Here is a 13664-nt window from a genome sequence, read left to right as displayed (position 1 = left end):
AAAAAAGTAATTCATATGACTCTGGGCGTTAATAAAGGTCTTCTGAAGTGAAGCGATATGTTTTTGTAAGAAAATTATCCATATTTAAGTGTATTTAAATATGCATTTAATCCATATATTATAAATCCATATTTAAAATACACTTTTTACATTTATTTTTAAACATCTCAGTTTTGCACAACTTAATGTAAGCAGCAGAATGTTCAATCAAAACAGTCTCTGAATCATGTTTCATAGAATTAGGCATTTCTGATTTGATTTGTTTTGATTAAAAAATTAATTAAAGTTGAAAATGATAAAACAGATGTTCTGATATAGCACACATACTTAATTCAACACAACATTAACTAAAAAGACATAAAAAGAGACAGATTGGTGTATGGGCAAGATTTATTTGACAGATGATAGGAAGCATTATTGTAATAAATTTATGACTTACATATTTAAGTGTAAGAGTAAGTTTACATTCTTCTGGCTAACAGGACAGCTAGATTTCACTCAGACATATGCATGTATAATTTATTACTCATCATATGTTTACAATATTAAAATTCATGAGCCCAGTTTTGTAGAAACTCAGTACAGCTGTTACAACACATTTTTTTTTCTTTTCTCTCTCTCTCTCTTCCTTCTTATTATTTTTCTTGAAATCTTGCCAGAACGTTTAGCTTTTTGAACATCAAACTGGTTCAAAGGTTAGTGTGAGGCACTGTGGAGGGTGTTAATGTTTATTTCTGTCCTTTAAAAAAGTAACCATTTTTCTGAAATCACAAATATATGATGATCCAACACATCATGTGTCTAACGTACGTTAGTTTAGATATTAGTCACTCATGAAATTGATTTTTGGAACCTGATTGATGATTCACTGATTTGTTTTTGTTAATGTTTGTGTGGCTGTGCATGAGATGTACTGTATGTAGAAACAAACCAAAATAGATCTACAATTACAGTGACATTACCGGCAAAGGACGATCGAAGGCAAGCTGTAATGAACAAATCTTGGGTTTTGAAATGTTAAAGTCATATTTGTGATTCTAATTTGAAAACTGAAAGAGCAGCTGAATGAATCATTTTATATAGGTTAATGGAGGGGGATGTGAAAAATGAAAAAGACCTAGCATGTAAAAATGTGTATGCCATGCATAATTCAAATAAAATTAATTTTAATAAATTTCGATTGCATTACGGTTTCATGCAAAGCACACACATTTAGAACTGCCTTAATTCTTTATGGCATAGATTCAGCAAGCTGCTGGATATATTCCTCAGAGATTTTAGTCCATTTTGACACAATAGCATCACACACTTGCTGCAGATTTGTCGGCTGCACATCCATGATGTGAATCCTCCATTCCACCACATCCCAAAGGTGCTCAACTGGATTGAGATCTGGTGACTATGGAGGCCATTTCAGTTTAGTGAACTCACTGTCATGTTCAAGAAACCAGTTTGAGATGATTTTGAGCTTTATGACATGGCGCATTGTCCTGCTGAATGTAAGGTAAAAGATGTGTACACTGTGGTCATAAAGGGATGGCCATGGTCAGCAACATTACTTAGGTAGGCTGTGGCATTTAAACTATGCTCAATTGGTACTAAGGGACTCAAAGTGCGGCAAGAAAATATCCCCAAACCATTAAACCACCAACAGCAGCCTGAACCGCTGATACAAGTCAGGATGGATTCATTCTTTCATGTTGTTTATGCCAAAACGCTGACCATACCATCTAAATGTCGCAGCAGCAATCTTCTATTGTCCAATTTTGGTGAGCCTGTGGGAATTGTAGTTTTTTAAAGAAGTCTCTAATGCTCACCAAAGCTGCATTTATTTATTTATATAGTACATGGGGAACAGGACTGTAAAATAGTGCTACCAAAGTATTTCATTGTTTGATACTGAAAAGGCTCTATATATTGACTTTGCAAGCCTCAAAAAACTATTTATGTAATCTGTTTCTGTCATTCAGGGATATGCGCATCCTGTCGGAGAGTCCTGTGTGCAGTTTTCATATACCCCTGAGTACACGAGTAAATGTTCCACCAAGTTCTGATACAATAAGTTAAGTAACAATAAGTAATACATAATGCTTTCCAAAAAAGTTGTCACTTCATTGTTGTGACAGAGCTAAGGCCAGGACTGTAACTGTGGCAAGAGTTACGTAGAGCTGGGAGTCTTCAGCTGTCCAAGCTATGAATATTCAAAGCAGTACGGGATATTTTCAATATCATTACGCTGATTACATTTATATGTTGTAAATACAGCTGTTACTCAACTTGTAATTGGATTGTAAAAAAAATTGATTGATCTTGCGAAACAATCTGTCGTCACGCAATGCAACCCTTTGCAAGGTCTGCAAACATCCTCCTCCCATCCTGTGGATTAAATCAAAGCGTTTCATTGTCCTCATCTCAGTTAATCGGTAAGCCTTCAAAGGTGGTAAATGCGGACCTGAAGAATGAGCGGCTGTAGAAGGGCCCCTTACAGTCTATGAAGCAAAACCAGGCCCCTTACAGTGGCTTTGAGGATCACAACTGAGAAGATCATGGACGTCTCGAGTCCCAGAACTGACGCTCTGTCAATGGAACCCAGTGCCAAGCTGTTTTGCTGTGGTTTTGTAAGGCGTTGCATCCCTCTGGTATACAGAGAAGAGCTCTACCACATCCTGCGCATGACTGGACCCCTGGTGAGGATTCTGTCACATACACATCATGATAATGTGCTATGCTTGTTCTATATGAATAGTTAGAGAGCTGGCAGAGAAATGCAGTGGCTTACATAGAAATGATCCATTCCTGAATAGACTCTGATCTGTTTTGGGTACGTTTTGTGTCATGTCTTCATGCATGTCCATTTGAATACAAGTTAATCCTGGATGAGCTGATTCTTGATTGTTAAATAGTCTTGCGTCCTGTATAAAATAAATGCCGTATAAAAATAAGCCCAAAACATAGCTTGAAAATTATGTTTTAAACAGATTTTACAGTATATTTCCAGACTAGATCCGTTAAAATAATTAGTAAACATTCTCTCATGAAGCTCCATATAAATAGGTGCTTTGTTTTTCATCCATGTGACTGTGAACTTTAATAACCGTAGTCCACGTGAGTCCAGGACTTTCATCTCCATTTTGTGCTAAATATTTCTTTGTTTGTGTTCTTAGCTTGTGTGCCGGTTCCTGAATTTCCTCCTTTTCTTTGTGGTGACAATGTTCTGTGGACGTCTGGGGAACACTGTCCTAGCGGGCTACGCCATGGCCTCAGCTGTACGTCTGCTTGAATCAAAACTTCTGTGTATTGAGATGTGCTAGTTATAGAGCAATGATTTACAAGCCCACACGATGTGTCCAATACATTTATTTTTCAGACTATAAATGTAACAGCTGCAGCGACGGGGTTGGGACTTGCTTTGGCATGCGACACTTTGGTATCACAGGTGTGTTTTCCATACAAATAGCACTCCAACTTTGTAATAAAATAATAAACCAAAAGCCATGGATAATGAAAGGCCTACTAAGAATCACTTCATGTTTTCATTTTTTATGTTAAAGGGTTAGTTCACACAAAAATGAAAATTCTGTCATTAATTATTCACCCTCATGTCGTTCTACACCCGTAAGACCTTAGTTTATCTTCGGAACACAAATTAAAGGTGCCCTAGAATTAAATATTGAATTTATATTGGCATAGTTGAATAACAAGAGTTCAGTACATGGAAAAGACATACAGTGAGTTTCAAACTCCATTGTTTCCTCCTTCTTATATAAATCTCATTTGTTTAAAAGACCTCCGAAGAACAGGCGAATCTCAACATAACACCGACTGTTACGTAACAGTCGGGGTGTACGCCCCCAATATTTGCATATGCCAGCCCATGATCGAGGCATAGAGTGCCTCAGGGATGACGCATTTTTTGTAGGCAAAATCCGGAAGCGAGTTAGCATTTTAGGACTTCCGGTTCCAACGCCGTAAAGTCTATGGGTTTTTTGAATGGGTTTTTGCTAAATCGCCTGAAATAAGGTCTGTGGTAAACAAAGCCTCTAAATACTTTCACGTTTTGATCTATGACATAAAACACACCAGTTATAACCCACTTGTGATTTTTTAAACTTTTACTGTGTCTTAAAATCGGCGGTTGCTAACAAATTGCTAAAAGGGACTACTTCCTTTGGCGGGGACTTTAGACGTCATCATTAAAAACGGGACATTTGGACAACATTTCTCATGAAAAAGTGGATAAGTATTAATAACAGTGCAGATCATAATCAGCGAGCATGTTTTTAAATAAAGTTGTTTTCTAAATAAAGTTTGAGGAAGCTTGGTGGTGACGACGTTGATCCGCGTCTATGGTGTGCTGTAGTCCGTTTATAGCCTACTGTTAGCCTTTTATATCTGATGACTTTATTTAGGCTTCAAAATCTATTAATGTTGTGTTCACTTGTAAAGATGATCTTGATAGACAAAACGTGTGAGTGTCATAACCCTTTGTTAAACACAGAGCTTATTTTCTGCGATTTTCCAAAAGTCTATGGGAAAAATGCATAGGCTTTCAACCGAGGGAACCCGTGCGCTGCTAACTTCTGGGTTGGCCCACTTGCAGTCTCTATAATGCATAAACACATTTTCATCACATCTTCATTCTTTATAAATCTCTCCAACAGTGTGTAATGTTAGCTTTAGCCACGGAGTACTATCAAACTCATTCAGAATCAAATGTAATACATCCAAATAAATACAATACTCACATAATCCGACACATGCATGCAGCATGCATGACGAACATCTTGTAAAGATCCATTTTGAGGGTTATATTAGCTGTGTGAACTTTGTTTATGCTGTTTAAGGCAAGCGCGAGCTCCGGGGGAGGGGGAGCACGAGAATTAAAGGGGCCGCAACCTATATATCGGTGCATAGTGATGCCCCAAAAAGGCAGTTAAAAAAATGAAATCTATGGGTATTTTGAGCTGAAACTTCACAGACACATTCAGGGGACACCTTAGACTTATATTACATCCTTTAAAAAGAAGTTCTAGGGCACCTTTATGATATTTTTGATGAAATCCGATGGCTCAGTGAGGCCTGCATTGACAGCAAGATAATTAACACTTTCAAATGCCCAAAAAGGTACTAAAGATGTATTTAAAACAGTTTGTGTGACTACAGTGGTTCAACCTTAATGTTATGAAGCGATGAGAATACTTTTTGTTCGCCAAAAAAACAAAATAACTTTATTCAACAATATCTAGTGATTGGCGATTTCAAAACACTGCTTCATGAAGCTTTGCAGCTTTACGAAACTTTTGTTTCGAATCAGTGGTTCGGAGCGTGTATCAAACAGCCAAAGTCACGTGATTTCAGTAAACGAGGCTTCATTATGTCATAAGTGTTTCAAAACATTTCGAAATTTCAATGGTTCACGTGACTTTGGCAGTTTGATACACGCTCCGAACCACTGATTCGAAACAAAAGATTTGTAAAGCTTTGAAGCTTCATGAAGCAGTGTTTTGAAATCGCCCATCACTAGATATTGCTGAATTATTTTGGGTTTTTTTGATGCACAAAAAAGTATTCTCATTGCTTTATTACATTAAGGTTGAACCAATATAGTCACATGAACTGTTTTAAATATGCCTTTAGTAGCTTTCTGGGAATCTGAAAGTGATAATTATCTTTCTGTCAATGGAGGCCTCACTGAGCCATCAGATTTTATCAAAAATATCTTGTGTTCCAAAGATGAACGAAGGTCTTACGGGTGTGGAACGACATTTTTTGGGTGAACTGATCCTTTAAAATACTTCAGAGGCATTTGAATACAAATGAATACTAGTTGATTCTTGATCATTTTTGCAAGCATAATATTGTCTTGCATTCCATAAATATGACCAAAAACAACATCTGTCATAAATAGCTTGCAGCTCACGTTAACAGGTTTTATGGGATATATCCAAAAATCAATCAGTTAAAGATTCTCTCATGACATTTTTAGGTTGATTCCCACCAGACCTTTCTCACATGTATAGTAAAATAACTAATAGCTTATGGCAGTCTTGCATCTTGCCTCCAGACATTCGGGAGTAAGAACCTTTTCCGTGTAGGCATCATCCTACAGAGAGGCATCCTAATTCTGACGCTCTTCAGTTTGCCCTGTTGGGCTTTGCTTTTGAACACCCAGCCCCTCCTCCTCTATCTGGGACAGGACCCCGAGGTGGCCAGGTGAGTGACACTCTTCAATACTCTTCTGACTGAACATATGGACTGATATTGACTGTTGAATACTAGAGTACAAACCAGTCTGTGGTGTCTGACTGAAAACGAACCGTTTCTGTCTCTCAGGATTGCACAGCTCTATGTAGTTGCATATTTGCCTGCAATTCCGGTAAGGTCCACCAATGGATGATTATGGATTGCATTTCCAGCGCAGATGAACTCGAATCAAATAATTCTTTGTACACATTGCTGTTCATCCTCATGTCGAGTCTGTCATGTGTTTATATTACAGGCCATGTTTCTGTATCAGCTGCAACTCTCATATCTTCAGAACCAGGTACATAAAATGATCTTTCAAGAAAATCAACAATTTAATAACTAAATAATTCCGTTCTTGTATGTTGATGTTGTAATACTCATTAACACACTGTATAGGGAGTGATCAAGCCTCAGATGTATGCATCTGCAGTTGCCAATATTGCCAATTTGATAGTGAACTACTTTCTGCTGTACTGGTGGGATTTTGGAGTTTAGTGAGTATAAATATATATATATATATATATATATATATATATATATATATATATATATATATATATATATATATATATATATATTTTTTTTTTTTTTTTTTTTTTTTTTTTACGTGTTTGGTTTTCAGAATTTTCATAATAAGATTTTTTTTCTGTGCACTTTCAGTGGGTCTGCTGCTGCAAATACCTTTGCTCAGGTTTTTAATTGTTTTGCCCTGTTTTGTTTCATTCGCTGGCAGAGGCTCCATGAAAAAACTTGGGGAGGTGAGTGTCAGTTGCATCTTGTTCCGTGTTCACAACAGTTCAGTCTTTTCAATATAAAAGACTACTGACTGACACACTCATAAAGACAGTCTTTGCCGCCATCTAATGGTGTATTAATGTAACTTCTGTTGCTGTTCATGGCCAGGGACTATTTTTCAGGCGGAAGGAAGGCTTTTAGTGAAAGTTTACTTCATTAAAGTTACATGATACATATTTTTGGCTTTAATAAATGTATTATGTGGTAACCATTTTATAAAAGCAATAAGGTACTCGAGGCTAGTGCTGTATCGTGAATAAGTCACAGCTTGAAGGGGTTGCAGGCACTCCGCTTCGAGTCATGCCTAACAATGCCCTTCGGCCGTGACTTATTCATGATACAGCACAGCCTCTCGTACCTTATTGCTTACATGAATGCTGGTCTCAATGCTCTTTCTTGTGACATGGTTAGTGGGATCGTGAAGGTACAGAACACAATGAGACTTTGTATAAACGTGCACTTTCTTTAATTATTTATTTATTTGTTTGTTTGTTTTTAGAGCTTGGTTGCTCCGTAATCTCTAACTGTTACTTCAACAGGTTGGTCTTCTGAGGCCCTGCAGGAATGGGGTTCCTACATGAAGCTGGCCATCCCCAGCACACTGATGACCTGTTTTGAATGGTGGATCTATGAAGTTGGAGGCTTCCTGGCAGGTACGTTCCAGGGTTATTATAGTTAACAAAAACTAAAACCATAACAACACGTTTGTTGCTTGAAATACAATAAAACAACTGAAATAAAATATATGTATTTTTACATTTTATTTCAGCAAGTTATCAAGGCAACATTTCTTGCTTATTTAGTTTAATAATGAAATAACATTAAGAAAACAATATATAAACAATGACAATAAATAAATAAACATTGGTATATTCACAGAAAAATAAATGTTTATGTTTGTATATTTAACAAGTTAGATTTTACTATTGCTTTTCCACTGAATTATCCCCTTACTACTGACTCTCCTCATCCCATCAGGAATGCTGAGTGAGGTGGACCTGGCTGCTCAACACGTGGTTATAATGCTGGCATACATCAACTACATGGTGTGTTTGGATAATCTGAGAATATTCATATTATCATATAAAATTCACCTTTATCCTTTTATCCGTTTTTTCACCTCCATCTTGATATTCCAGATCCCATTAGGAATGCAAGGAGCAGCATGTGTTCGTGTGGGAAACTCACTTGGCGCTGGGGAAACAGCTGCTGCCATCCTTACCAGCAAGGTGTCCCTCATTAGTTCAGGTAAAAACATAAGTTAAACTAATTTCATTTAATATCAATCAATCCTAAGCTTGTCATGACACTTCCTCATATGAAGCACCAATTGATGTCTTGTAAATGTTCCTTTTGTTCCCCAGCTGTTATAGCAATCATCCAAGGTTTTATCCTGGCCTCAACAAAAACAGTCATTGGCTTCATATTCACTTCCGATGAGTAAGCCACTTTCCTCATTATTTCAAGCATGTAAAACAAAATGTCTGTTGGCATAAGTACACTTCAACAAATCTGTAAACGCTCTAGTCTAAACATTAAGAATTAAGATTTAACAGAAATAATGTCAACAACAGCTGTGTTTCAAATTTCCATTGTGATGTTTGTTTAGGACTATAGCAGAGCTTGTGTCTCAGCTACTGAACATCTACTGCCCTCTTCAGTTCTTTAATGGAATATTGGTGAGTTCTGCACAAACTTTCATTCCTCATTTCACCAGAGACAGTATATAGGGGAGAAGACGGTCCACCCATATAAAATGAATTTAGAGATATTGCAACGCTCAATATGCACTCAATAAATTTTATTTTTATTTTAAATTTTGAGCTAAATAAGTACAACTTATGATACCATTCTTACAGAGTTATTTAGTATCATTGATATACTATTATAGTTTCTGTTCATATTTTGAATTACATTTCATTTTTATATTTTTTCACATTCTTTTTTTTTTTTTTTAAATGTGTATATGTGTGTGTGTGTGTGTATATGTATATATATATATATATATATATATATATATATATATATATATATATATATATATATATATATATATATTTTGTTTATAAGATTTAGTCTATTTTGTCATTTTTGTACTTCATTTTAAACTAAATGAAAATGAGAAATGTTGCCACGATGCAAAGTTTAAAAAAAAGTTACTTTTTTAATATTTCATTTTTAGTTAACGTGTATTTTGCTTTGAAATAACAAAAAAATTAGTTAATGATTATAATTGTTGTCAGATTATATTGCTGATTTAAAATATCAAGCGTTTAGGGTGGCATTTGGTACAGAGCCATTATAGCAGATAAAACAGCCATTGAATGGATTTATACCTTAAAGGAATAGTTCACCCAAAAATGAATATGTTGTCATAATTTACTCACCCCCAAGTTGTTCCAAACCTGTATAAATTTATTTGTTCTGCTGTACACAAAGGAAGATATTTAGAAGAATGTTTGTAACCAAACAGATCTCGCCCCCCATTGATTGCCATAGTAGGAAAAAATAACGTATATTTTATTTAATAATGTATATTTATATAAACTAAACAAATATTTCTATAATTTTATGTATTTATATATACACTGCCCTCCAAAAGTTTAGAAACGCCCTAGAAAAGTGGGATTTTGGACATGAATCCTTTTTAATTTGTGATAATTTTGCACTGATAAGGGGCAACACAAACTACGAAAACATATTTTATTATATAAACAGTTTATACATAGAAAAAAAACTTAAATATCCACCATTAGCAGCTATCTGACCTAAACTGGGTTCTGATTGGTTCATTGTATTCTAAACTTAATCGGCAATCAATTGTTGAAGCTATTAAGGTGTGCTGACCCAAAAATCTTTTACAAACCTGGGCCAAGTTTAAACCAGTAACCAGGCATCACAGCTGGCAAAGGGGCATGTCTGACTTTGACATGTATATATTGCCATTATTATGTAATCAAAATGAAAATTATTATTGCTGGTCTTCAATGATAATGTCAAGTTACTGTAATGTATTTGCACCAAAAAATGATAAGGATTTATACCGATATCGTCCAAAACCACACTTTGCCAGGGGTGTTTCCAAACTTTTTTTTTATATTTATCTTATCAAATGCAGTAGTATTTTGAATTACTCAAGTATTTTATTATGAGATCCTATTACAGTTTGTTTCTCCTTCTTTCAGTGTGTTGGCATGGGCATTCTCCTTGGCACAGGGCAGCAGAAGATAGCTGCTATTGCTAACCTATTTGGCTACTACTGCATTGGACTCCCATCCAGCATTGTTCTGATGTTCACGGCCAAGTTACAAGTTGCTGGTTCGTCTTGTTACAACTAAATGCATCATAGTCAAAATTACTAGTGTTTAATTACACAAATGATCAGTGAACCTTTTAATATCTACAGTGATTTATCTCCTGCTCTTTCAGGCTTTTGGCTGGGCCTCCTCATTGCAGTCTTTTTACTAGCGATTTTTTTCGTCGTGGCCATTTTCAAATTAAACTGGAAGAAAATGACAGAAGAGGTAGGCATATCAGACCTATTAAAACGGAACCTTTCTTCTAATTATGCTGCTCATGACCATGTGATTAATTGTTGACTTCAGTGACTGAAAGAGGTTATTTCTCTTTGAAAGGCAATTGAGCGTACAGGAAAGAGTGCAAATGGAGCAGCAAATGGAGCAGTGACCCCGGAGTTTTGTACAAACCATCGCAACAGCTTCTACCAGGTGGTCCTAAATACAGAGGTAATTTATAATTTTCATTTTATATAATTGCTAAAACTATTAATAAAAAAGTATGCATTATTTTACAACAATTACAAAAATGTAAGCTTTTAATCCCCTCAGCTGATTTGTACATTTGTACATACACTTTTAAAGGAATAGTTCACCAAAAATGAAAATTGCCATTTTCTCATCCTCATGTTGTTCCTGTGATAACTATGACTTTCTTTCTACTGTGAAACACAAATGAAGATATTATGAAGAACTGTTTTTGTCCATATAATGAACTTCAATGGGGTCCAAAACATAATTGGACCTCATTCACTTTTATTGTATTGGTAAAAAAACACTGAAGCATTTTTCAGTTCTGTGTCATACATGTTTGAAATGACATGAGGGTGAGTAAAATGATCTTTGGGTGAACTATCCCCTTATCATGCCCTTTTAAAAAATGTGGCACCCATGGCACAGTTAAAACACTTATAATGGTAAAATTCTGTCTCACTGTTTCAGAATGGGAATGGATACATGGTCGTAAGCTCTCACGATCAGGACGAGGGGCTCAACAGTACTGTGGCACATGAAGAGCCAAACGTGACTCACGTGGATCAAAAGCCCGTAGCTCTGCTCTCTTCCTCTCAGTTGATCCTCAGGAGGGGTCTGACCACCCTCGCTGCTCTTCTCATCCTAGCTGTAGGAATAGCCATCCATCTCATTGTGCCTTTACCTGAGATATCTTATGGTGCGGGTGCAAATTCTACTTTGGTCTCAAACTTTACCACAGCCACTCCTATCTATTCAACCAATGTTATTTGAAACCAGGACCTCAGATAGATTCACTGTGAACATTTTATATCTGAATGCTGTGAGAGGCAACAAAAAATTTGAATTGAATTAGAAAAATAGAGGCATTTTTACAGTGGTCTGGGGCTGTATATTGTAGGCCTAGACAGATGATCAGATTTTTATCCTGAGTACATTTGCTTTGTCCACATCATTAGGCCAAATAGTAAGAAAAATTGACCAGCTTAGCAGAAAAAAGGTCTGTTCCCCAGTGACACAGTCATATAATCTCTTCAGTTGACATTTCTAGTCAGGCGACTGCTGGAAATACTACCAAAAAGAAGGTATTCTACAAAGCCGCTGTCACATACAGAAAGCTGTATTATTAAACATGGTGGAACTGTGGGAACTTGAAGCAAATGCCAATTGCATGTGGCTCCTTAGGAATTCCTACCTAACACCATGTTTACAACCGCTTGAGGGGCCGTTCACACAGAATGTGCTTTTTTATTTTAAAAATGTGAGTTGCAGGGCAGTGGAATGAAATAAAAAGCAGAAAAAAAAGGCCTCGAGATGCATCTATAAGAATTTTTCTTTTAATTTGAGTGCCACATTTTTAGCCGTGTCACGCATAAACTGCTACTTACAAAGAATGTATTTTTGCATTCCACCGCATTATTTTTCAGTTGCTTTCTATGTAAACATGTGATGTTTCGACATGGCGTTCTAAAAATGCAGCGATTAAGTTAAAAAAAAAAATCTCTAGACTTTGTGGGGGTTTTTTTTCATTTAGGGGCCATTCACACAGAACAGGCTTTTGCATGTCGTGAGCAGCGGAATGGACAAAAAAGCAAGGTCTCGAGAACGTCTTTTAACTTGAACGCTTCATTTTTAGAACACAAGATGCGAGATGCGAACACAACAGTCAAAGACATTTGTCTAGTGCTAGTTTCATAGAAGAACAAAGAAATGCAGCATAGTGGAATACAAAAATGTGTTCACGATTAATCGCATACAAAATAAAAGTTTGAGTTTGCCTAATATATGTGGGTGTACTGTGTGTAATTATTATGTATATATAAATACAAACACATCCATGTATATATTTGAGAAATATTTACAAGTATATGTATTTATATTTTTATATAATTTATATTATATATAAATATATTTTTTACATAAATAACATATTTCTCTTAAATATATACATTAATTTGTGTGTATTTATATATACATATTATTCACACACATTACTCACACATATATTATGCAAACTCAAACTTTTATTTTGTATGCGATTAATCGCGATTTGACATCCCTAGTTCTTTGTGAATAACCTTTTACACTGCCCTGCATCCTGCGTTTTCAAATGCAAAAACAAATTCTGCGTAAATGACCCTGTAACAATGTTAAAGGCTCAGGGAAGAACGAGCTGGGAACCAGTGAACAGTAAACTTAAAGGATTAGTCCACTTTTAAATATACTTTTCCTGATAAATTTACTCACCCCCATGTCATCCAAGATGTTCATGTCTTTCTTTCGTCAGTCGAAAAGAAATGAAGTTTTTTGAGGAAAACATTCCAGTATTATTCTCCTTATAGTGGATTTCAATGGCTACCAACAGATTGAAGGTCAAAATCACAGTTTCAGTGCAGCTTCAAGGGCTTTAAACGATACCAGATGAGTAATAAGGGTCTTATCTAGCGAATCGATCGGTCATTTTCGAAAAAAATACAACCGTTTATGCTTTATAAACAAAATATCGCCTTGAACGTACTTTCCGCTTCCGCATTCTTCATAGCGCTTACGCTGAATATCCTACGCCTTCCCTATTCTACTTACGGAAAAAAACGAAACTGGTGCCGCGTTCGTTCCGTAAGTAGAATAGGGAAGGCGTAGAACATTCAGCGTAAGCGTTATGAAGAATGCGGAAGCGGAAAGTACGTTCAAGGCGATATTTTGTTTATAAAGCATAAACGGTTGTATTTTTTTCCGAAAATGACCGATCGATTCGCTAGATAAGACCCTTATTCCTCGTCTGGTATCGTTTAAAGCCCTTGAAGCTGCACTGAAACTGTAATTTTGACCTTCAATCTGTTGGTAGCAATTGAAATG

General features: G+C 36.0%; 1 protein-coding gene across 1 annotated transcript; it reads left to right on the top strand.

Moving 5' to 3' along the window:
- Positions 1-43: 43 nt before the first annotated feature.
- Positions 44-12594, top strand: slc47a4 (solute carrier family 47 member 4). Its single transcript, XM_048161457.1, has 17 exons — positions 44-2687; positions 3165-3266; positions 3368-3436; positions 6065-6213; positions 6334-6376; positions 6500-6544; positions 6643-6740; positions 6907-7004; positions 7581-7694; positions 8020-8087; positions 8181-8289; positions 8406-8481; positions 8651-8720; positions 10227-10359; positions 10471-10565; positions 10677-10787; positions 11280-12594. The coding sequence occupies exons 1-17, from the start codon at positions 2547-2549 to the stop codon at positions 11580-11582; spliced, it is 1824 nt and encodes a 607-aa protein (XP_048017414.1). The 5' UTR covers positions 44-2546; the 3' UTR covers positions 11583-12594.
- Positions 12595-13664: the final 1070 nt, after the last annotated feature.

The sequence above is a fragment of the Megalobrama amblycephala genome, linkage group LG16, assembly GCF_018812025.1.
Source record: "Megalobrama amblycephala isolate DHTTF-2021 linkage group LG16, ASM1881202v1, whole genome shotgun sequence".
Lineage (NCBI taxonomy): Eukaryota > Metazoa > Chordata > Actinopteri > Cypriniformes > Xenocyprididae > Megalobrama > Megalobrama amblycephala.
Note: the sequence above shows the minus strand (reverse complement) of the source record. Positions and strands in the feature narration are given on the sequence as shown.